This window comes from Lucilia cuprina, chromosome 4 (genome assembly GCF_022045245.1).
Source record: "Lucilia cuprina isolate Lc7/37 chromosome 4, ASM2204524v1, whole genome shotgun sequence".
NCBI lineage: Eukaryota > Metazoa > Arthropoda > Insecta > Diptera > Calliphoridae > Lucilia > Lucilia cuprina.
In genome coordinates this window covers 40,967,877-40,993,469 of record NC_060952.1, presented here as the reverse complement: position 1 = coordinate 40,993,469, position 25,593 = coordinate 40,967,877, and the positions used below count along the sequence as shown (strand labels likewise).

Here is a 25,593-nt window from a genome sequence, read left to right as displayed (position 1 = left end):
AATTGTAATAATAATTTCAATCAAATAAAAAAAATAAAGCTGTAAGTTTAGTGGTTTCTTTTTTATAAACATATATGTATGTTAAGAATTTTTCGATCTCACTCCTTAATCTTTAGACTAGTCTACACCTTAGTCCACCGACAGGAGTCAAAAACGTAAGATTCTTAAGAGATGAATAAAGTGATAGATATGATAGATAGATAGATAGATAGATAGATAGATAGATAGATAGATAGATAGATAGATAGATAGATAGATAGATAGATAGATAGATAGATAGATAGATAGATAGATAGATAGACAGATATCGAGTTATATATCACAATGTTAAAGGAAACTTTCAACAATTTTTAATGGAATAATTTTCTGGCCATTTCCATCAACAAGAAGATATGGCAAGATTTGTTTGTAATACTCTTCGAGTGGAAATGATAAACCATTTTAGTTTCATTTGTAATTTCAGTCGGTCCTATAGTTTTCAATACTTTCATTCTAAAATCCCCTTAGAAGTAGGGAGTTGTATATCTCACTGTTGAAGGCATCTTTCAGAATACCATTAAATATATTAGGTCTACATTTTAATATTGCTTTAATATTTCAAACCGATATTGTATTACGACTGTATTATATATTAATAATGCAACTAATACAACAATTATAATGGAATAATTTTTAAGTGCAACGAAATATAAAAATAAACGAAGATCCAGGGAAATATTGAATGTGTGATGGATTTGAGTGATAACATAAATAAAATTCAAGCAGAAACAAACAAAAAAATCGTTAAAAAAGATTTTTCATGTACACAACGATTATGGATGAGATACTACTACTAACGAAACGACATCATTGATCAATCGTTAGCAGACCGTACTGCAGATCTGAACGTTAAGAGATACGCGTGCGAACGAATAAATTTAATTAAATTAATAAAAATATATAATTAAAATATACGAATAAAACGTTAATAACGAAAAGTAATGAAATACGCCATATTTTAAGCGATTTTAATTAAATATAATCTATTAGTTGCAATATATTTTAATATTGTTAAAATAGTGTATTGTTTTAAAAAAGATTAATAAAAAACAATGTCGGACTTTCAAACAAAACAAGATTATGCACGTCAATTACGATATGCTCGCTCAAAATTTCGACGCATCAACTCTTTGGACCTAATACCAGAAAATCCCAGCCAAGAGGAATCAGATGATGAGGATTTATATACACCTACCATAAGCCGTTCGAATACGGGTATAAATAAGGAACTACTTAATAAGGCAAATTTGCCCCCCCAACCATTTGGCAAACGCGTACGTGGAATTTTGCTATTCTGGCCCAATCTCTTAGTGAATCTTATTGTTTTGCTACTACGTTATTTGCTATATATACCACTTTCGATTGCAGCCCCTAGTTTTTGGCTGTCGGCTTTGTTATGGATTTTCTGGAAACTTTTACGTATACCGGTTGAGCTATTTAAATGGATATTTAGTACGGAGGCAGCTTCTAATCCAGAGTTGGGTTCACAAAACAAACGCACTATACTCATAAGTTGTGGAAGTACTATACAGACTTTACATTTGGCCCGTAATTTTTATTCTTCGGGAGCAAGAGTTGTTGTTTTTGAATTTGATGGTTTATTTGGTTTAGCACGTTTTTCAACGGCTGTGGATAAGTTTTATGCTGTACCCAAACCAAATCCACACAATGTGGACAATTATATAACTGCCCTTTGTCATATTGTGCGCAAGGAGAAACCCTCGGTTTATATACCGGTCTGTGCCACCAGCCCGGCCTATTATGATGCTGTAGCTAAGCCTCATTTGGAATTATTGGGTTGTGCTACATTCATGACTGGAGTACAGGAAACTTTAATACTAGACGACTGCCTGCAATTCTATCAACGTTGCGCAGCGCAAAATATTGAACTACCGCCCTATGTGGCCCTATCCTCGGCCCGTGAATTATGGGAATTGTATGAACAGGGTTTTATACGCCAATTTCGTAATATTTTGGTGGCAGTGGGCATGCAAGGAATACTGGAACGTTTTAAATACATGTTGCCTCGTCAAAGACGCGATTTACGTTTCTCTCATGAAATCAGTGAACGTCAACAATGGCTGGTGGTAAGAGATGTGCCCGGAGAACAATATGTTACTTGTACTACTGTTAAAAACTCGCAAGTTGTAGCAAATGTTACATGTCGTGTGGAACAGGATACAAAGAATCTTGTACCCGTTACTTCATCAGTAGTCACCACTGCCAGTGATGCCTCCCTTATAGACAACTGGCTTAAGACTTTCTTTGCCAAGGTACGTTTCCAGCGTCCCATCAACTGCCATATAAGTTTTCGTTTAATTAAATGTCAAGCCACTGGACAATTTCTACCATTGGGCATACGTTTGGGTGTTTCTTTGCCCTATATCTGCTACAATCGTTCACATGCTCAGATTTTATGTCGTACTATGAAATGCGTACACATGTTACCCCTAAGTCTGGTGGCATCCAATGAGGAAGACACTTCGCTGGCATCTTTGACAGCCCAATGGTGTTCTCTGGAGGCCACAAGTGCTAGTGCTGCTTTGGATAAACGAGAAGCCTTATTTACCTATTGGGATCCTTTGCCCTATTGCGCCTATTATCATTTCCAATTACCTTTGGAATCAGTAAAAACATTCCTACAAAAAAGAAGACACAAAACGAAAGCCAAAACACCACGTCTTACCATACCCCCGGTACACTGAGAGAACAAGTTTTGAAAGTCGTTCAAAACGGTCTTTTTCAAATAATAATGAAAAAACGACGTTGGAGAATAGTTTCATATATAAATTACTTTGTTTCAGAGAGAGAATATTATAGACTGATATTGTTTTGAGTTTTGTTATATCATAATTGTTTCGAGCAATAATTTTTCGTTAATTGTTTGGAACTTCAAAAGAATTTTTATATATTATTTTTTACATATTACAATTATTATTTATAAGTTGAATTAATTTTTTTTAATAAAATACTTGTAGGTACATATGTGTACTTATAAATATGTACAACGAATCAATATATTGTATTTACCCAAAATATATTTGTAGTTTATTTTATTTAAAACATTTCTTTTGTTATTATTTTACTTTTAACGTGGTCAACAACTTCGTAACAACTAAATTATTATTGTGTTAATTTCATTACCAGAAGGGGTTGTTGTGTTGTAGCCAAATAAAAAAAACTCCGGCTCTTTTCGTTGTATTGTTTTTTCTGTTGTGTCCTAAACCATTCCACTTGATCCTTTTCTCTTTGTCTCAATGTATGTATGTAAATGTATGAGAGAGAGGGAATATGAATTCGCTTTGTTAACATGACAACGCCGAAATGTGTATTTGTAATGTTACGCACCAAAGACCCAAAGAACTTTACAAAAGGAACCCCACATAAAGTGTATCTAGAATAGCAACTCAGTGTTATCTGTAAAATAAATGAAGTAAAGGAGCAAATAGACAACGCAAGTGGATAGGCAAACATATCAATATTTTGCGTTTGTGCAAACTTGTAGGTGCAGTATGTGGGGTGTTTTGAATTTGTATAGCTGCTTGAGGTTTGTTTGAACAAAAAATTCAAAATTTAGGATTAATATACAGAGTCTGTATTACAGACATAAAAATGCTTTAAGGGTTTACAACCTTAATGTAAGGACCCCTGGTCTTAAGAAAGGGCACACATCACTGCAACAATACAAAAACAACATGAATCAGACTAATGACAAAAATGACATAATAAATGTAAACAAATAACATTCTTAACAAGTAAAGAAATAACATTCTTAACAAGTAAACAATAACAACTTTTGGCATTATGCATACTCTACACAAAAATAAAAAAAAATAATCAGCTGCTTTATTGCAGTCCCCTTACTAGGGTTCTATAAATCGACTTTCGAATAATCGAACAATCGACTTTTTGTCGAAAAAAGTCGAAGTCGACTATTATGTTCCAAAAAAGTCGATAACTCGACTATAGTCTATGAAAAAAGTCGAAAAGTCGACTTTGTAAATAAAAGTCGAAAAAAGTCGAAAAGGCGAAAAGTCGAAAAAAGTCGGCAAAAGTCGAAAATGCGAAAAGTTTAAAATAGTCGGAAAAAGTCGAAAATAGTCGAAAAAAGTCGGAAATAGAAAGAAGTCGAAAAAACTCAAAAAATTGCAACAAATAGATAAAAAATATAAATAAAATTTTTTTATTAATAATTATAAATAATAATAATTATAATATAATGTTAAATGGCAATATTATAAATTTACGCTTCTGGCTTCGGAAAAAGTGGAAAATAGTCGGAAAGAGTCGATAAATCGACTTTTAATTAAATGAAAAAAGTCGAAAAATTGACTTTTAACTAAATGCAAAAAGTTGAAAAGTCGACTTTTCATAAAATGCAAAAAGTCGAAAAGTCGACTTTTCATAAAATGCAAAAAGTCGAAAATTCGACTTTTCATAAAATGCAAAAAGTCGACTTTTCGTTTCAACTATAGAACCCAACCCCTTACTTTATTATGTCATGGTTAAGACCAACATATTGGACTTACACAGTGACATTACAAATTACGTTTCTTAATATTTATGGTAAAATTCTCAAAAATCTGATGTGTTGAAATAAATTTCGAGATTCAGCACTACTTACCATTTCAATCTAGTGCAGTTTCGGCAGGTGTATTTTAATATGTTACAAATGATATAAAATATAATACTATTTGTAAAAATGTTTTTATAAAAATATACTGTTTATCTTAGTACTACTTGTTCTCATAGCTTCGCTTCTATGTTATGTTATTCTATAACAACACTTCTTATCAGTTTTAAAAGATTGTGGTTTTTGTATTAACAAAAAGAAACCCCAAAACCACCCTCAAAATTATTTTTTTAGTGCAAACTTTATCATTTAATTGTGACAAATAATAAGCTTACATACATGCATTCGAAATATACATACATATAAAAAAACTATTAAAACTGCCTCGATCGTCTGGTCAGTCTGATTTATGTTAATGTTTCAATAAAAAATAATAAGTATTTGTGGCATTAAACATTATAGAAAGAGAAAGAACGGGTAGCTTTAAAAACTTTTGCTCTGAAACTACTATGAATATCGTTTGTAATCATTTTTAAGTATTAAAGAGGTTAAAGCGGTTATAGTGCTAAAATGTTTTATTTTTCCTTATTCCACGAGAGTTATCCCAAGTTGTAACAAATGTAACATGTCGTGTGGAACAGGCTACAAAAAATCTTGTACCCGTTACTTTATCAGTAGTAACGGCTACTGCCAGTAATGCCTCCCCTATAGATAACTGGCTAAAGACATTCCTTGCGAAAGTACGTTTCCACCGTCCCATCAATTGTCACATAAGTTTTCGTTTAATTAAATGTCAAGCCACTGGACAATTTCCACCATTGGACATACGTTTGGGTGTTTCTTTGCCCTATATCTGCTACAATCGTTGACATGCTCAGATTTTATGTCATACGAAATGCGTACACATGCTACCCCTAAGTCCACGAGAGTGATACTTCCCATATGATACATCTCATCATATCACTAAAATACTATTTGGTTATGACTTTCTTACTGTCTTATAGCTCTTATTTGAAAACCCTTAAGTTAAGAAAGTTCCGCTTGAAGACGATCTTCTATCTGGAACCTATGTCTAGGAGCATTCGATTAGAAGTATATCTAGCAAAAAACACCAATGTTTAATCTTCACGTATTGTTCATAGCATTAATTATACATAGCGGTATAATGTAATAGTGTTTGTCAAAAGAAGTGCAGTGTAAGTTGGAATTGATCAAATTGCACTCAAAGTGTCAATTCGAGTTTATGGTTTTCCATGGTTTTCCAACATATGTATGCTTTTTAGGTTATAGGTTAGCACGTTAGGTTATCAGACTTCTATCTGGGAGAATGCCAGAATAATGTCATACGATGATATTTTACCGGCAGAGATTTCACCTATTGCTAGTTGTCACCTATTTGATATACTCCGTTTCTCTCTATATCGGCTCGGCTATTGTACGAGTAATACCAAGTTGGAAATGTAAGCAAGAATTGGCAATATTTATAGGACAAGAAGATACCTTTTCGTCGTACCTTAACATTGCAACAGGAAGCATTCCTGCTTTCTTTTCATTAAATTCTTTAGATTACGTACATATCGCTGTGACCGTCACGTCCCAACTGAACTCGTTGTTCAAGCTCTCTATTTATTATTTACTCTCTATTGTAAGCAAGAATTGCCAATATTTATAGGACAAGAAGATACCTTTTTGTCGCACCTTAACGTTACAACAGGAAGCATTCCTGCTTTCTTTTCATTAAATTATTTAGATTACAAACATATCGCTGTGTTCGTCACGCCCCAACTTAACTTCTTGCTCAAGCTCACTATTGATTATTTACTGCTAAATGCGATCATCTACTTTAATTTTGAACAGATTTGCATTTGTAGATAACTTTGTGAACAATATAGATTAGCTTTCTCATGGGTAACACATTCTTCCTAGATATTTTCTCAATGTTCCTTAGGTGTGTATTTTTCAAATCGATTGTTGTTGTGACGGTCTATATTTAAGCCATTCTTTTGCTCTCCTCTTCTACCATTTCTTGTTGGTATTATTTATAATAGTGATGTTATTATCATCTGATAATTCAGAGTGGGAACCCTAATATTTATTTACATGATTTTATATAACAATGCATCGTTAGTATGTTTGGTGATAAAAATTTTGTAACTGAATCAGTTCCCGTTGCTCGAATAGGATAAAATAGCATGGCCTCAATTGTAAAACGACGAGAAACTATTTTTTTATGCTTGTTTTCAGTCTTCAGTTCCTGAAAAATCAGACCCTCGTTGATTTACATATTGACACAGAAACTTATATAAACATCTTAATGTCATCTGCGATTGGCATGTATATGATATTCTGAAGCATATTTTTTAACTTCCCCTTCTATCTTCAGTAAGCTTTTCCTCCTCTTTCACTATTCGTTTTACTCCATCCTTTTTGGAATTTTATAAGATGATGTTGTTATTATTATCTGATGATGTTGTTTATAACTATATGATGATGCTCCCAACATTCCACCATGCATCGTATCTTTAATTTTGTTAGTGCCGGTCCACACTAAGAAACCTTTTTTGGGAACCTTCTATGCTTCAGAAAGCACTTTCTTCTCCCTTTACTATTCGTTTTACTTTATCCTTTTTGGAATTTTATAAGATGTTGTTGTTATTATTATCTGGTAATGTTGTTTACAACTGTTGCTCCCAACATTGCATCATGCAACGTATCTTTAATTTTGTTAGTGCGCCGGTCCACACTAGGAAACTTGTTTTGGGAAACTTTTGATTTTGCGTGAGAGAGAAAGAAATATCATTCTTCTCATTCGCAGTACAGAGTTTCTCGTACTCAGAAACTTGATTTTATTTTGTTACTGCCGGTCCACACTAGGAAACTTTTGATTTTGCGGGAGAGAGAAAGATTTTCTCTCGCGGTACAGGGTTTCACGTACCTTGAAAGACCTGGTTTACACTGGGAAGCTTTGGATTTTTGTGTGTGAGAGAAAGAGAAAGAAATATCAACCATCTCTTTCTCTCACACACAAAATCAAAAGTTTCTCAATAAAAATTTCCCAGTGTGAAACCAGGGCAAACTTGTTTTTTTATTCTTCTCATACGTACAACAGCAAATCAATGCAATTAATGCGTAGTTTCTGAAACAAAACTTTCTGTGTGTAAACATTAAGGAAACTTCAAAAGAAAATTAAGAAAAAATTTCTCAACAAAAGTTTTCTAGTGTGGGCCAGGTCTAACTTTCCTCTGAAATATGTTCATACCCTACACCACTATAGTGGGGAGGGTATTATACGTTTGTGCTGATGTTTGTAACATACAAAAATATTGGTCCAATACCCACCTTAAAGTATACCGATCGATTCAGAATCATTTTTTGAGTCGATTAAAACATGTCCGTCCGTCTGTCCGGCTGGCTGGCTGTCCATGTAAACCTTGTGCGCAAGGTACAGGCCGCAATTTTCAAGATAATTTGATGAAATTTGGACCAAGCATGTTTTTTGGCACAGGGACGAAGCCTATTGAAAATGGTTGAAATCGGTCCATTATTTCACCTAGCCCCCATACAACCGTACCTCCCGATTTGAACTTTTTATGCCATAATTACGTCAAATATTCTGCTATCTCTTTAAAAATTGGCACAAATAAGTTTTATATAAGTATAAATGACGCTGCAGATTTTCGTAAGGATCGACCTATCGCAATGAAACTCAACAAAACTAACTGTTATTTAGAAATATATCCTTTTCCCAAATTAACCGAGGATCGGTCCATATTTGACCTATATAAAGCCTCATTTAGAAATTTTAGTTTTTTATCAATAAATTTCTTAAATATTTTGAAATTATTGGTAATATTCAACATAAAACTTTCTTTATAAAAAATAGGTGTAGGGTATTGTATGGTCGGGCATGCCTTTCCTACTTGTTTTTATATAAATTGAGATATGCGTGGAATACTATACACGAATCCCCAAGTATAAATACAATTTATATGCAAGTTGATCAAGAGTTATCGGCAGTACAATGTTTCAAGGCTCTTTAATAACAATAATATTATTATGTATTGGTTATTTCATTGATTTCTGGAAAATTCCTATTCATATATTTGTGCATTGATAAAAGTCAAATTATTTGTAATTTTTCGATCTTATCTAATTTTGTTACATGTTTACAGTTTGTAATTTTCAAAAAAAATTCCGAAATATTAAATTTACCATCGTAGGGTTAAAAGTAGTTACAAACAAAACATATGCTGATATTATAACAACCCTGTGTTAATGATGCAATTATTTTCAGTTCTTTTGCAAACACAAATACAAAGTACGTGAAATGTCGATAATAAAGAAAGTTATTATATCTATTTTTTCGCAAATAAATTGAAAAAAGCGATAAACAATTATTCATAAACATTAATACAAAATATAAATATTAGCACCAAAAATAAAACCCTAAAAAACATAATTAATAATACTTACAAACAGGAGAGATAAAAAAATATAAAGTATGAGTAACAACAATAACAACACACGTAATATTTACAATACAACAGCAGGTAGATCAAGTAATAGTGTTGGAGGCGGTGGCCATAGTTCCAGTGACAATGATGAAATGGAAGTGCTGCTTAGTCAATCCACTGCATCTCAACATGCTATGGGCAATAGTCAGACAACAATAAATATTGAAAATGATATGAGCCCAGGAACCAGTCAACAACATCTGCAAAGACAACAACTATTGCAGCAATTGAGAAGAGATGCCGATGCCACAAGGATTAATATGGACATGAATGTTACTCATCTACAAAGTGCTAATAGTGTTGACAACTCAAACCTTGATGATAGGCAAAGAATTCCAAATTTATTTGCTATGTTGCGCGAAGCTAGACACCAATTAAATCGCTCACAATCTCTACGAGATGCTCATCCCAATGTTACAACGCCAAATGGCGAATATTCCACAGCTAATGCACATCCACGTACTTGGCGTGAAAACTTATATGAAGTTCTGTCTTCCCCAGTAACACCACGTTCCGATGTTTTACGTGCTATCTTCGCGCCAGTGTCCACAGCTAGTGTACGTTACGACTCTTTACCCACAAACGATGTAATACCCGAAGAACAGTTTCATTTTTTGCTCAATCGCCAAAATGCCAACCAGCCTGAAAGCGACTTGCAACCACCTTTTAGAAGTCATCACAGCAGCAATGGCTTAGAAACACAGACCTCATCCTCTTCATCTGCCTTAAGATTGTCAAGACAAAATTCACGTTTAACCGAAGACAGGAGTATAAATGAAAATTCAACATCTGCCCCCCAAACACCAGCCGTCGATATATCATTAGATAGTAATGGATCCGGAGGAGGAGGCGGCAGTCGTAGACAAAGTAATGCTGCCGCCTCGACTGCAAATGCTGGACGTATACCACAAAGACAAACATCCGCTACTGGTAGCACCACAGCTCCTACTATCGATATGATAGATGATGCCGATACAAATGCTGTGGGAGAAATGATTGTCAAACTTGTTACTCATTTTGTTCGATACCTTCCATTTATATTTATTATTTTCGTCAAGTTTATACACGATCATCTACTAGGTATACTTGATATTCTACTACTGCATGGTGTACTATATCAACTAAACAAATCTTTAAAAGAGCAAATTGCCAAACTCAATCAAAAATCATATGCCGTGCTTATACGCGATATGATTTTAGTTGTTTGTGTTGTAACGTATCGTTTTATTTTGTCCACCTCCACTCCCGACCCCTTTGGCCTTCTAATAAATCCTCCGGGAGCAACTATAACGTTGGATTTGTTCTCAGCACAAAATCCATCTCCATCGGCAAACGAATTAGCATCGGAATTGCTTGGTAAACATCAAATCGAAGAAGTGCCTGCTTTACCAACATCTAATCCTTCGAATAGTACAATTTCCGTGGCAAAAACTTTATCATTAGGAGCTTTACTGTATTATGTTGCTGTAAATGATTTGATATTAAAACTGTTGACCCAATTGATTAAAATAATAGTAACTATGTTGCCAACAAAAGCTATACGTCACAAGTCTCGAGTAAGTTGAAATGCATACCAATGTGAGTTTAATGTAATATGTGTTACTTTTTTATTTAACAGGCCCGTTTATATGCTCTGATTGAATATATATCTCAATTCTATCGGGCATTAGTACCCATGAGACAATGGTTAACATTTCTATTTGAATCCTATACAGGCTTAGAAGTGGTATGTTTTGTTTATGTTAATTGTTTTTTAATAAATGGAAACATTATTAAATTTTCTTTAACTTTAGATCTCAGGCATTCTATTTTCGGCCTTTTATATGGGAGCCAAAGGATTTGAGTTTGTTGAGCGTGGTAAGCCCTTGAAGAAAGCTTTAATTAATTTTGTGCGTAATATGGTGAGTCTTGTTTTGTTGCGTGTTATAGAATTCAGAATAACATTTATACTTATTTTCTGTTCCCCAATAGGACTATGATCGTAAACCGACCAAAGATGAATTGGAAGCTGCTGGTACTGTTTGTCCCATTTGTCATGACACGTATACGACACCCGTGGTGCTGGAATGCGGTCATATATTTTGTGATGAATGTGTTAACACTTGGTTTAAGCGTGAACAAACTTGCCCCATGTGCCGTGCAAAAGTTAGTGAAGATCCAACCTGGCAAGATGGTGCCACTACATATTTTTATCAACTATGTTAAGAGTTTTAAAGATGAAATTTTGTCAAATTGTTTTATTAACCATTCGTTAGGTTTTATATAACTTTTATTATTTAAATATATTCAAAGTTCATATGGATTTTATTTTAATTACTTATTTCGTTTAGGCTTAAATTATTAAAATATTAAGAAAGCATTCCTTATATTCGCTATGTACATACACTTACATACATATTATTTAGTTAAAATATAAAAATAATAATTCGAAATTAAAATTTTTTCATTACAAAAAATCCAAAACTGCAACTGTATTTCATTTGAAATAGTTTTCACATTTGAAGAAACAGAAATATAGCTAATGTTAAAGAGCAATTTGTGTAAAATTACAAATTGCCATCCATATTATGATTTGTTGTTAACAAAATGACAACTACGTTCATTAGCCCATTATGCATTAAATATATTGATATTTTCATGCAGACCCCCGCCAATCAACTATCAATATAATTTGGCCAATGTATTTTCTTGAAAAAATTCTCCATCTCCCTTGGTGGCTTCCTTATTAATAGTTTTATGGCGTTCTTTACTGACAATTTCCTCTAAAACTTCACCGTCGCCTTTAATTAGTCTGGAACGACCCGTTACTGGATCTATTTCTCGACGTATGCGATTTTGACGTTTTTGATATTCTTCTGGTGTCTCCGGAGCATGTGATTTACTGTTCATTAGCTCTACGGGTATAGCAAAATCATCATCACTATCTTTTACCGCTCGGGTTTCTGTTGTAACGGAGCTGAATTCGTGTTGTTCGTCCGCTTTCTTATCTTTATCCTTCCTTTCCTTTGAGTGTTTTTTTAACTTTTTCGATTTCTTCTTTTTCTCTTTGCGTTCTTTGTGCTTGTGTTTTTTCTTCGATTTATTTTCGTGTTTACTTGATTTTCCCATTTTGGAAAAAACTTTTATTTATAACAACTTTTATAATTTATTTACTATTTATTTATTTATTTATTTATTTATTTATTTATTTGCTTTAATTATTAAGAAAAAGTGTTGTAATAATTTTCGGAAACAATCATATGTTTAGAAAATACAGGGTTCGCATTTAGTGTTTGGGATGACATTGTAAGTATATATGGGGAGATATTATGGTTAATTTCTAAATTCCTTAAAATGATTGTCCTGGGTTCAATTTTTGGTGTGTTGTTTTAAATATAATAAATTGATTTTTCTTAAGGTTATTAAAATTTGTTTATGTTTAACGCAAATGCGTGCGATAGTTAAAAAACTAGATAAAATTTTAAAATTTAAAAATAAATCATTAAAATGCTATGCTAATATTAAAAAAAACACTTTTTATTGCCAAATATTGACATTAGGACCAAAAAATGGTTAGATACGGAATATCAATACATACACAGATTTAGATTTATAAAATTTTGCAGAGAAATTTATCTTTGTACTCTAAAGAAAAATATAGTCGGATATTCTATGCAGACTATTGTTTAAATACGTAATAAGGTGGGTATTAAAAACAGTCATTCTAGGTACATATATTTCACATCTTTCCTAGTAATGTAGACTTTGTGTAGTACTAATTGAAAAGTTAATTGTTAAGTACAAGTCATTATAATGTTTTTTTGTGGATTGTTATCAGATATCTACATACTTTCCATGTTTGAGCTTATTTAAGCCATCATCATGTTCATATGTATGTGTGCAACAACTGGGCTACGGAAACTGGTCGAAAAATCAGTTACAAAATTTTTACATCAAATCAACGAAACAAATCAAATAAGAGATGGTAATGCGATATTTTTTTTACTTTATAATAAAGCAAGGAACGAACTGACTATTTTATTAATCTAAAAGTTTGATAAAAATGTATTAAAATAAATTTTTATTTTAATTTATATTAACTTATTTTCAAACAGGACCAAATATTTTTTTTAATTATAAATTAACCGCAGTCGACACGTTCTAGTCAGCAACGACCAAAATAGATAACGACGTCGCCACCAACGCCGTTCTTTAGCAGCGGCTTGGTTTTCTGCAGCCATGTTAGTTTTATAAGTTCGCTTCTAGCGCAAGGTAAAAAAAGAAATTAGCGACGCGTTTTTAAACAATTATAAGTTGGAAAAATATTAAAGAAAATTTAAGAAACTATGTGTTAATTTTTAACAAATTTAAATATTTTGTGAAATCTTTAGATTTCAATGTGAATTATAAATAAAAATAGTGATTTAAGCCACGTCATTGTGTGGATGCACTTTACGGGAAGAACGACGACGGCAGCTTAACACAATTTTACTTTTTTTCTTTTTATTTTATTAAAGTTTTTTCCAAACCATTGTTCCTCACACACATACACACATCAGAGACGTGTCGTAAGTTTTTATTTTATATTTTCTAGTCAAGAACACAATGAACGAACGGCGGCGTTAGTGGCAAATGAAAATAATAGTGGTGGTTGTTTGTTGCTTCTGGTAATTGGGAAGTGTTTAAGAAAAGGAACCTCTTAAAACAAGATAAGATTTATTAATTATATGAAAACGAATTTAAATAGAAAAAAGTAAAGTGAAAAATGTTAAAATTTGTGTAAAATACATATTTCTGTGGAAAAGTTAATGATGCCTTTGTGTTGCAAATTAATAGGGTTGCCAAGTAATAAAAAGTCTAGAAATGTATTAACTAAATTTTAATTGAATGTAAATTACAAAACTAAATATGCAGTTATTATTTAAATGCTAAATGGTCAGTCTGTCATTCCTTCATTTTCAGCATTTTTTTATTACAAAGTGAAATCCACACCAATGTTGTCAATTTTGTTAATAAAAACCGCCTATGATTTTTATCACCCTTTCTGCTGTCGGATAGGAGTGAAATTTAATTGCAGTAACTCCGTTTGCCTTAAAATAAAAAAAATTATAAAAACGATTTTTAAGTTTTAAAATTATATGAAATTTGTGCAAGTAGGTCTTACGTATAAAAACATTTTAAATTTTAATAGTCATATTTTGCCTTATGTAATCGTTTTTAGAAATTTCCTGTAACAGTCCTTAGAACAGGAATTTATAAAAACAGATTTGATTTTAATCAAGGTCTGTTATTATTTTGAATATTTATTGTAATAGCCTCAGAAACTTCCTCATATTGAGTAAGAATATGAAAAAAGGTCGGGCTTTAATCCTAAAAATTGTTTGAAAGCACCGTTAGAGGAGAAAGTCTGTGCCTTGACATAAGCCGGCTAATCAGAAAAGATTGTTTTTCGTATCCAATGGATTCATACAAAATTCCTATAAAGTAGTTGGAATATAATATTACATGCAAATTAAATCTTTACATAGTAAGCTTTATAAAGCAGTTCGTTAGTATAGTCCATAAGTAGCTTGAATTGCTTAATTAAGTGTTAGAGAATGTCTTTGAATTGCTCAAAGCGCCGATAAAACTTTTAGTAAAAAAATCGTAAATTTGTATCTATATTTTTCCAGTTATCTTAGTTATAGAATTATAAACTTCATCGTAATTTTTGATTCAATGTACAGCAGTCAAAATTACAGCTTACATGATTTTTAAATTTCTTTAAGTTGACAACTCTTTATCTGCATGTAAATGCAACCCTACATGGCCGGTTTTTTTCTTTTGCATTTTTTGTTCATTTCATTTCTGTTTGCTTTGTTTCATTGTTTGCAAATTGTTTGACAATGTTTACAATGAGTTAGAAGAGTACCACTATATGCAACCGGTATTTTATATTTTTGCAACTCTTTCTATCAATTATCATCGTCTTTTTGATTCTTGTTAACGAAGAGCCATTTCTCTTCTATAGTTCATTTTTGTTCTAGTGTGTTTAACTTTTTAGTATTTTTTTTTTAAATAATTGTTTGCAAAAAGCTAATACTTTTTTTCGTGCACATAAAAGTTAAAATGTTAAGAAAAAGTATTTATAAATACTGAAATATATAATTTAAAGACATACGTAAGTTAATAGAATATATAAGAACTACGAATGAAAAAACAATGAAGTCTCGTTCTTTTCTTTATTTCTCTTCTATGAGGCGCGTTAAATATTTGTGTGTTTGTGTCATGTAGTATGTATTGTATTCCGCAAAGCGCCAACCAAAAAAAGAAAAGGAATATTTTAGGGCTAGGAAAATATTATTTCAATATATTTTGTTAGCTAATATAGTTGTAACATAATTTTAAACAGTATATTTGTTCCGGGAGTGTTGAATTCTTTATAATTTCTTATCTGCATTTTGTTGGTCTAATATGTTACAGCTTGGACTTGACAACTAAAAATCAAGTTCATGACCTTAAAGTTTTTTTTTGTTTTATTGGTAAAACCTTTTAGGGAGGGTTGTGAATATACATATGTAGATATTCTTGAGATGCGTAATTTAATTCTATAGCATATCCAATGGCTTATCTATTTCAGCTTAATGCTGCTGTACCTTTATACACATGTATAATATTGTGATATCCTTGTATGATCTTTAAGAAAATTAAATTACTACTAAAATACTATTAAATTAACAAATCTAGTTATGAAGATAACTATTATTTATTTAAATAACAATGTCATTATACAATTTATACAACATACAATAAATTATTGTTAAAAAAACTACAACATATCTCAAAGAAGAACCAATCAGTTTTTATAATGCAAACCTATTTAGTTTACTTTGAAAGGGGTGTGTACCTGTTAAATACACATGTACTCTAGGACTTGTTAGTAAAATCCACAGGATTTTGAAATTTAAATTATTATTTTTGAAAGCATAAGTAAATAAGCCTTAAATTGCAACGATAACACTTAAAGCGCCTTGAACAAACACCAATTGTTTTTTAGTTTTGTTTGTAAGAAATATACCGTTGTAAATGTTTCGCAAAAAATCTTATAGGTAGCTATGATTAAATTCCAAGATTTTGACAGTTATTAAATACATGTTGTACACGATAATCTGAGAAAATTCACAGCAACAACTTAAATGATAACATTTTAGGCGAGAGTTGTAACTTTTGAATATACAACACCATAATAGTTAATATTGTGAATTATCGTAGGGGTACTATATATATTTTAGGTTAGGCTTAGAAGGGTTATGAACCAATAAAAAGTGCATCTCCACTCGAAGAGTAAAGTTTCAAAGACAGAAATAAAAATACTTCTAGAAAGAAGATGATAACCTATTCGCTAGCAATTCCAGCATGACATTTTGTAACCTAGAAGAGTGGCAAATTATACGCTTGATCAACGTGTCCCTACTTCATCCTTAGATGTTTGTATAATATTAAGTTTTTCTATTTTGAATCCCACAATAATACATATACAGGTGGACAATATACACATGACACAGAAGTGTACTATGTAACTAATATATAATCGCGAGCTGTTTTAAAATTGCCTCTTTATGCACGGGCTAGCCATCCAGGCCCTTCGTACTGCTAGAACTCACCTAGGCCTTTAAAGTTCCTATATAGCGCTATGCCTAAGGGAAAAGCCCCCACTGCACAAAGAGTGAGTTATATCAGAAGAGGGAAATAGCATAGGAAGGCACATGTCACACTCAGGGCTTGATACCGCAATATTAGTCACACTAAGCTATGTTTAATCACGAAGTATACTTAAGCCCCCGCATCACGACAACGTAATTACCCTTGTCGAAGAAAATAGGAATACATATGCAGTGGAATAATTTAAAATTAAAATTATTTCAATATAAAATATCCAACTTAATATGTTTTAGTTTTGTCCATGAAATTTTGGCAATATAATACAGCTGGATCTGGGTTGAGAATCTTGGCGAAATAGGTAAATGAGATTAGTCATTTGGGGTTTTCGCATTGTGTAGTATCTGTCGTAAATTATACTGGATGTTAAGTAATAATCTATTCAGTAAATCTAAAAACAAGTTAATAAGTAAATAAACTGTAGATCACAACCTTAAGTAAATATATTGTAGATCACAACCTTTAAATATTAAAGTCTTACCACTCAAAGTTCTGAAGTGTGATATAAAACAAGGCTGTGATCTAAAAGATTAAACTAGATTGCTAATCATCACTTCAAATCCAAAAGTGAAAAACAAGCTGTAGTAAACCTCTTCTGAAGAAATATATAAGAAATTAATTGCCGCAACTAATACAGACACAACCCTACAAGAACGTTGACATATGAATGTTCACTCGACTGACATTACTGTTGAAAATATCCATTATTGTTGTTAAACGATATAAAAGTTCAAAATGTTAATTTTACCTTTAGGAACTTAATAGAAACTTTGTTCCATCATTAGTCTCAGTCAAATGACCGATCTACCCATAGTTTGTGGATAATTATTCTAGAACAATTTTAAAGCAATACTCTAACGCCACTAGATCTTTAATATATTTGCAAAAAAAAAAAACTACAGAAGTCCGTTCATACCAGCAAAAAATAATATAGTAGATGCTGCACGCTCCACTTTCCACATTTATAAGATCCAGGACAATTGTCCCCAAGTTTTCATTTAAAGTTTTAATTCTATGATTTGAATCTTATTCGGAAATATCAATCAAAGCAAGTAAATCTACATCGTATAAACGTTCTGTGTGATTGTCCCGTAAATATTTAGCGCACCATGACTCATAGTCTTAATAAGTTTCTAATTGTCTACATAATGCTCAATAGGACACATGACACTGTCTCAAGTTTTAAACAAATTTTAAAGTTTACCTAAAACAGGCTCTTTAGCTTTATGTAAGACATAAATATTAATGTTTATCCAACAATTGTTTTATAAATTCTAAACTATTTATAACATAAATCTATTTAATAATCGACAATTTACTTTTATATTTTTTAGTAAACCTCAAAAAAAAGTCCAAAAGAGCCTGACTCAGCTATTTAGCGAACGTATTTCAAACACAAAAATCTTATATACAAGAATATAAATTTAAATAATCAACTATTTTGTAAGTAAATTTTATCAAACAAAATATCAACAGCAACGGCGAGTGATTAAATACAACAAAGATAATATAAATGAGTACTGATTCCATAAATTACAAAAAAATTAAGAACTAAGTAGAAATATAATTTTTTTTCTCCAAGAGAAAGAAAATCCCTTAGAATACTATATGAATTTTGTTTTAAAATAAAAGAATCTTCTTCAGTATGCAAATTTAAACACTCCATTAGAGTTGTAGATTAGATTTAAAAAAAAAATGTAATAAGAAAACACAAAATAATTAACTTAACATCATCTACTCTACTCTATATACCATCAAATAATAGGCAAGACGGATTGAAGGATATTGAATATAAAAGCAGACATCCAAGTGGATTCCTTGTAAAGCCAACCACCCAAAAAATAACCTGCCAAGCAAAAACAAAATAACAAACAACAAAACAAGTTTATACTAAAGTCAGCCACAAAGAGGTCAAAGAAGAATATAAACAACCAAACGTGTTTTATTAAGAAATATATACATATTTATAGTATCAAAAGTATTCGAATATTTTTTCTTCTAATATATGTACCAACCAATCAACCAACCAACCAACAAAGCAACAGGAAAAAAGAAAACATACCGAGTTATTATATAATATTTATATCATCAATCAACAAGATCCTCTCCCTCAAAAATTACATTAAATTCTACTAATGATACAACAAAATACTATAATAATATAATTTAAATTTAAAACAAACGTTTTAGCGTTAGTTGTGTGAGACTAAGGACCTAAGGAAACGGAAGCTGGAACTGAAACAGTATATCATAACATTTTACATTAAATATATATATACGTGTATATATTCCATATATTAATTAAAATAAATAAATGTGTGTGTTTGTAAGCAAGAGGATTAATAACAAATTATCATTTAACTACGACAACAACAGAACATATTTTCTGCAACATTGCTGAATATAATAAAAGCAACCGCAATTGAAATTAGAACAGATAAAAGTTAGCAGCAGCTTTAAGAGTCTGCGGAAACGCAACTTTAAACTCCAAAGGAGCAACAGTTCGAGAAACAAAACTATTAATTTGTATAAATTTATTTTTTTTTAACCAACAATCGTAAATCAACAATCATATAATAGCAATAAACACATACAAATCATTAAAAGTAGAGCACAGAGTGAGAGATACATTTATGTATATTATCTCAAGAAGCTCCTAAATACAAACAAATAAACAAAAATCAAAGGCTGCTGTCCCTTGGATAACAAAAACGTTGACAAAACAAGGGCAAAGAAGAAAAGCTCAGGGGAATAAAAAACAGTTGTATCCACATTTAACAATTTTAAAACATAAATTAAAAATAAACATAATAACTATAGGCTAAGTAACTTGAAATCTATTTAAAACTATAGAATATAATATTATAGATAGATAGCGTAGCCAAATCCAATTATAAATTTAACACAACAAACCAACATACATCCATCCAACCAACCAACCAGCGAGCGATCGATCGATTGATCTATATAAATCAATACAACCACAAACAAAATATAAATTCTAAACACAATGGACGAGTCACAGCCGAAAACGTTGTATGTAGGGAATTTGGATGCCTCCGTTTCAGAGGATTTATTAATCGCTCTATTTAGTCAAATGGGTTCAGTGAAAAGTTGTAAAATTATACGTGAGGCCGGCAATGATCCCTATGCTTTTATCGAATATTCATCTTACCAATCAGCCACGACCGCCTTAACAGCCATGAATAAACGTTTATTTCTCGATAAAGAAATTAAGGTAAAAAACACAAAATCCTTCTTTACCATATTACATTTTTAAAACTTTTTCTTTCATTCTTCTTTATTCAGGTTAATTGGGCCACTAGTCCTGGCAATCAGCCGAAAACAGACATTAGTTCACATCACCATATCTTTGTGGGCGATCTAAGTCCTGAAATAGAAACCGAAAGCTTACGCGAAGCATTTGCTCCATTTGGAGAGATCTCTAACTGCCGCATTGTACGTGATCCGCAAACAATGAAATCAAAGGGTTACGCCTTCGTATCGTTTGTTAAAAAGGCAGAAGCCGAAAATGCAATACAATCAATGAATGGCCAATGGATTGGTTCTCGTTCCATACGTACCAATTGGTCAACGCGCAAGCTAGCACCTCCACGCGAAACCAGTAAAACAAATGCGGGCGGCGGTGGTGGAGGTATAAAAAACAACTCACGACAAACCTTTGAAGAAGTCTACAACCAGTCAAGTCCCATGAATACCACAGTCTATTGTGGTGGCTTCCCGCCAAACTTGATTACCGAAGAACTCATGCACAAGCATTTCGTGCAATTCGGTAACATACAAGACATACGTGTTTTCAAAGACAAAGGCTATTCCTTCATCAAGTTTTTTACAAAAGAATCGGCAGCTCGTGCCATCGAACATACACACAATTCGGAAGTGCTCGGCAATACGGTCAAGTGTTTCTGGGGCAAAGAGAATGGTGGCTTTAATGCGGCAGCTGCCAACAACGATAATCAGATGAATAATATGGCAGCGGCGTCAGCAGGTGCTGCTGCTGCGGCGGCTGCAGCAGCTGCTGGAGCCATCATTGGACCAGGTGGTATGCCAACGACACCACAACAAGCAGCCGCCGCTCAAGCGGCAGCAAATGCAGCAGCAGCTGCCGGTGCCACGATACCCGGACAAATGATGACACAACAACAACTTGCCGCTGCAGCAGCAGCCGTACAATATCCATATGCGACGGCATATCAACAAATGGGTTATTGGTATCCACCAGCGGTAAGTTTGAATTACGCATACAACATATATACATATTACAGTTTTGATTCGTCTTAAAATACATTCGATTTGTAATATTTCGCCATCTCAAAACGAAAACTCAAACTAATTGAGCTAATTTTGAATAAAATTTTACATTTGTCACAAGAAGAAAACTGTGGTATGTAGGAGCCAATAGTTTGGTACTTTAAAAACACAATCTTTGTTAATAACTTTTAGCACCGTTAACTCCACCTACGGTTGTATGAAAACTGTCTATTAGTTTTAAGATAAACAAAAAAAATAATCTGACTTTGTGATAATGGGGGTTACTCTACTAATGTGGGATTCCTTGGTAAATCGTTTAGCAAGCAAAACTACAATATAATTTCCTCCATAGATAACCAAAAAAAAAAAAAAAAAATAGACATTCGAATATTTCGAAAATATGTACTATTCGAAACAAGGGAAACAGCTTAACCAGTTTCCTGTTTCGATATTTGAATACTCTAATTTATATGTTCAATTTCCAACAAATATATTGTTAAAGCAGAACACCATGATGTAAAAACTAGTGTATTGTGGCAAAATACAACAGTATTTCTTCTGATTTAATTTAATATATCTTCTTTTCGAATTAAATAATATCATCTAGTTGTTGTTGTAACAGCTAAAACTATACAATAATCTAGTTGGGGGGTTCTATATCAATGTCCAGTCCTAAAAATGTGGCTACTTCAACTGGATGCGTCCATAAATCCATTAAACAGAGTAAAGTAGGGTTGGTTGAGCAGTTGAATATGTGGTGGTTGTCATGAGGGCCTGTCCACATGCAGGACATTGGTTGGGGACGGCACAGTCTAAACGTGACAAGTAGGCATTAAGCCTGTTTCTCCATCCTGATCTTAGTTGTTACTCTTGTTTTCCGCGGCAGGTTTTCTTCCGTGACTGCTATGGTCGGTGGGCGACCTTCAAGTACGACATTAATGCGGTATCCTGCGACCGCGGAATTTATGGCGTCTCTAGGAATGTCGTTAAAAGCTTCCGAATACGAAGACTGATCCAGTGGATCCTGCACATATCCTTGTATATAGGAATTTCCTTTCCGACATGCCTCGGGGGAGTATTCAACTGTGTGATGTTAAAATTGGGATGACTTCTCCGATGACATCTCGGGAGTAACTGTTTAATGTGTTCCGAGGTAATTTGTAGGCAGCCCGTTTCAGTCCTTAGGGCGTCATTATGGGAGCTTTGAATGTTTCTCCACTGGATATTACTGAGCGAAAGTGACCACACTGGAGCGGCATAATTAACCACTGACCGACCAATAGTTTTATAGCTAGCACTTTGAGGACCTTGTTTCTACTGCAGGATATCCTCGAAGAGAGTGTCAGGTCAAGAGCTACTAGGACTGTCCTTTCACTAGGCCTCTGCTGATTTAAGCCTTGTGAGATCTGAGTGACAAAGGCGGTTAATGCTGTGGTGGTGCTGTGCATTTTGCGGATGAGCTGCTGTTAGGTGGCTGGACAGCTCTGGGATGACTGGTAATAGGAGGGATATCGGCCTGTATGATGTTATATATGATGAACCCTAGGAACAACAATTCTTATCATCTAGTGGTCTATATCAGTTGTAGTCTTCAACATGTGTCTTTTTTTAGCTTTCTTTCTCTCAAGTAAAATTGGTACTTTTTGAATGAAGTCTTGATTAGGAACTTTTTGGATCTTTTTGGTGAAGGGGAATTTTTGGTACTTTTTGCTTGTTATAATAAATTAATCGTGTTCTTTTTCTGGCATAAATGGTCCCCTTATTCTGCCTTTTTTCCTTCTTTGTGTTATTTTGTAAACAAAATATAACATTTTAAACGTATAAGGTGGAAATGTAACACATTATGAGGGTGGAAGTAACCTGTAATAAGTGTTATTTTACTGGCAATTTATTTTTATATGAAAATAAATCTCCATAAAAAACATGAATTAAATATTTTATAAAAATAATATTTTTGCAAATTAAATATTACATTTTTGCTCTTATATTTCAGGGCTATCAAGCAGCGCAAATGCAAACACAATATATGCAACAAGGCTACTATCCATACGCTTATGCAGCAAGTGCGCAACAAGCTGGAGGCATGCGTAAGTTTCTTAAAAATTTTATAGTTTTGTTTAAATATTAATTAATATCTGATAATTGCTTTACACTTTTCTGTAGCTGCTGGTTACAGAATGGTTCAGCCGAACGTTGCTTGGGGAGTTCCAGGAACAGTAGTACCAGGTGTTACAGCAGCAGCCACAGCAGCAAACGGTTCTCTGGGGCCACAAATGATGTATAGCGCAGCAATGCCACAATATCAAACCCAATGAAGCTACTAAACTAGAGCATGTTTTGTACAAAATTTTGTTAGAGCCAAAACAAAATTATATTCATGAGTGTTGTTTTTTTTTTTATTTTTTTTACTTGTCAAGAACGGACAAGAACAAATGTGTATTTGGACAAATGAACAAGTGTGATGTTGTATTATTAAGATATAAAAAAAATAACTAATTAAAAAAGTGAGAGAAAAACACATTTAAAATGTTTGTGAACACTCTGAAAACATTTCTATTTTATAACTTGTACACAAACATGCTTCAACAACAATTTTTCAACAAATGCTGTCTGTCAAAAGAGAAAACTAATTTGACTTGAGATCATTTTTATGTGTGTGTGTGTGTGTGCGTCAAAGAATAATGAATAACAAGCAGAGGAAGAAGAACAACACAGAACCAGAACCCAACTGAAACAGAAATAAATTTGTATGAATAAGACACAAAACATAAAAAGGATTAATAATAATGCAAACAAGAAAACCACAACAAACAAACAAAACAAATCTCTCTCGCTATATTCCTTGGTTGTTTGCGAATAATACAAAATATATGCGTAACTTACTTATGTACGCTCCCCGTACAATACACCATTAACAATAAATAAGCCATTCTGGCATCATCTCATGCCTCCTACCTATTACGAATAAGAAGACCAAAATATTGTACTACTTACACTAGCTTCAGTTTTTCCCTTCCATTCACTCTACTATCAATTCAACACCAGCAGGACAAGTCGATTGTGAAATCAAACGATTGCTTTTTATAAAACACAATTATTTTATACATAATTTTACACAAATCCTTCTATATCTACATTACACTAAATTTTACTCCATTTGCATATTACATGTCATATAGAAACATTTTTACAAATCCTGGGAAGAAATCAATTGCTTTTGACGAAAGAAAATTTAAAATTAAAAAATTTTCCCATTCCACTTTATTTATTATAAAACGTTTATCTATTTATTTATTTATTGTGTGAAAACATTTATTCGCTTTAAAAACAACAACGAAAACAAACACTTTATTATGTTCAACATATTGCTTAAAAAATGCAATTGGACAATAAGAAAGAAGAACATTAACAAATTGCAATTATTCAATAATTATTGAAATTCAGCATTGATTTTCGATTCTCCCAATTCTTAAACTTACTCCGCCCTTCTCTCTTCCTATACATCGCCGCATATATCTTGTACTATTCGCTTTCAATCTCAAAACAAACAAATAAAACAAAAACAAAAAAACATAGATGTTAGGTCGTTGTTAATTAAATTATATTTAAAATAAACAAAAGAATAATTATAATAAAAAAATCTTAAAAAATAAACTGCAAACAAAACTTTATTGCAAGAAGAAGAAGAAGAAGAAACTATAGAAAACAAAATCAACAACAAAACAAAACAAAAACCAACAAGTGATAGTATAATCTAAGGAATCTGTCACTTTTTCGTCCTTTTTCACATTTTATTATTATTATTACTTACTATTATTAAATTGTCGTTACCATCTATCTCTCATTTCTTTGCTTAGCAAACAAAACAAAAAAAGGAAAAACTGATTAATTAGTCATAAATCATAAAATATTTTTTCTACAAAAAGATTGTAATTTATGTATCTAAAACAAACAAAAAACTCTTTACAACAAAAAAATTTCGTGTGAGGTAACCAAAACACCAACAACAACAAAAAAAATTAAATTAAGTAACTACTCAAAAAAACAAAACAAAAAATTTACGTTGAACAACGTCAAAAAAAAAATTTATAATTATGACTGGGATTTTAATCTCTATAAGAAAATCCAAAAAAAATCCAAAACAAAAACAAAAATATTAAATTTATTGTTGAAATGATAATTTATTTTACTAAGATACAATATTAGGATGAAATAATAAAAATGCAGCAGAAGAACGAACATTAAAAAAAACTACTAAATTATTATAAAGAAAATGCAGAAAAAATATATTTAAGAAACGCCATTTTTAGCGTTAATAGAAAAAAAAACAGAATGAAATTAAAAAAAAACATGTAAAAAAGAAAAAAACTGAATGCGTTTTATGTAAAAAAGAAAATAAATAAAACTATAAAAAATAATTATTTTGTATTTTCTATAAAGGTGATAAATTTTTGAACTCAATAAAAAAATTAAAATCGTGTTCATTTAATAAGAAAATTTCAATCCTATTTGACAATT

General features: G+C 32.1%; 4 protein-coding genes across 8 annotated transcripts in view; 3 read left to right on the top strand and 1 right to left on the bottom strand.

The window, feature by feature from the left end:
• Nucleotides 1–11,428, top strand: part of LOC111687143 — a 108,474-nt gene extending 97,046 nt beyond the window's left edge. For both annotated transcript variants that reach the window (XM_046949101.1, XM_046949100.1), the window contains exons 3-6: nt 8,907–10,682; nt 10,745–10,852; nt 10,920–11,027; nt 11,098–11,428. In XM_046949101.1, the coding sequence (XP_046805057.1) occupies nt 9,114–10,682; nt 10,745–10,852; nt 10,920–11,027; nt 11,098–11,331 (2,019 nt within the window). In that variant the 5' untranslated portion in view covers nt 8,907–9,113 and the 3' untranslated portion in view covers nt 11,332–11,428. The remainder of the gene's footprint in view (nt 1–8,906; nt 10,683–10,744; nt 10,853–10,919; nt 11,028–11,097) is intronic.
• LOC111687150 lies at nt 841–3,079 on the top strand. The gene has a single exon (XM_023449569.2). It carries the CDS (start codon nt 1,092–1,094, stop codon nt 2,742–2,744), a length of 1,653 nt encoding a protein of 550 aa, XP_023305337.1. The 5' UTR covers nt 841–1,091; the 3' UTR covers nt 2,745–3,079.
• On the bottom strand, nt 11,359–12,357 carry LOC111687144 (ADP-ribosylation factor-like protein 6-interacting protein 4). Its single transcript, XM_023449562.2, has one exon. The coding sequence runs from the start codon at nt 12,232–12,234 to the stop codon at nt 11,788–11,790; it is 447 nt and encodes a 148-aa protein (XP_023305330.2). The 5' UTR covers nt 12,235–12,357; the 3' UTR covers nt 11,359–11,787.
• Nucleotides 12,358–13,358: 1,001 nt separating this feature from the next.
• LOC111687140 (nucleolysin TIAR) lies at nt 13,359–25,283 on the top strand. 4 transcript variants are annotated; one of them, XM_046949117.1, is made up of 6 exons: nt 13,359–13,377; nt 18,138–18,246; nt 18,569–20,041; nt 20,113–21,048; nt 23,069–23,162; nt 23,239–25,283. In XM_046949117.1, the coding sequence occupies exons 3-6, from the start codon at nt 19,814–19,816 to the stop codon at nt 23,388–23,390; spliced, it is 1,410 nt and encodes a 469-aa protein (XP_046805073.1). In that variant the 5' UTR covers nt 13,359–13,377; nt 18,138–18,246; nt 18,569–19,813; the 3' UTR covers nt 23,391–25,283. The 4 variants fall into 4 exon arrangements, with proteins under 4 accessions (XP_046805073.1, XP_023305326.1, XP_046805070.1 ...); XM_046949114.1 differs by lacking the exon at nt 13,359–13,377 and adding an exon at nt 13,412–13,673; XM_046949116.1 differs by lacking the exon at nt 13,359–13,377 and adding an exon at nt 15,092–15,265.
• The last annotated feature ends 310 nt before the right edge of the window (nt 25,284–25,593 follow it).

Excerpts from the sequence above, each read along its gene's own strand:
- LOC111687150 (XM_023449569.2), top strand. The coding sequence starts at position 1,092 with ATGTCGGACTTTCAAACAAAACAAGATTATGCACGTCAATTACGATAT.
- LOC111687144 (XM_023449562.2), bottom strand. The coding sequence starts at position 12,234 with ATGGGAAAATCAAGTAAACACGAAAATAAATCGAAGAAAAAACACAAG.
- LOC111687140 (XM_046949117.1), top strand. The coding sequence starts at position 19,814 with ATGGACGAGTCACAGCCGAAAACGTTGTATGTAGGGAATTTGGATGCC. Across the intron at positions 20,042-20,112 it reads TTCTCGATAAAGAAATTAAG|GTTAATTGGGCCACTAGTCC; the intron begins GTAAAAAACACA and ends TTCTTTATTCAG. Across the intron at positions 23,163-23,238 it reads GCAACAAGCTGGAGGCATGC|CTGCTGGTTACAGAATGGTT; the intron begins GTAAGTTTCTTA and ends ACTTTTCTGTAG.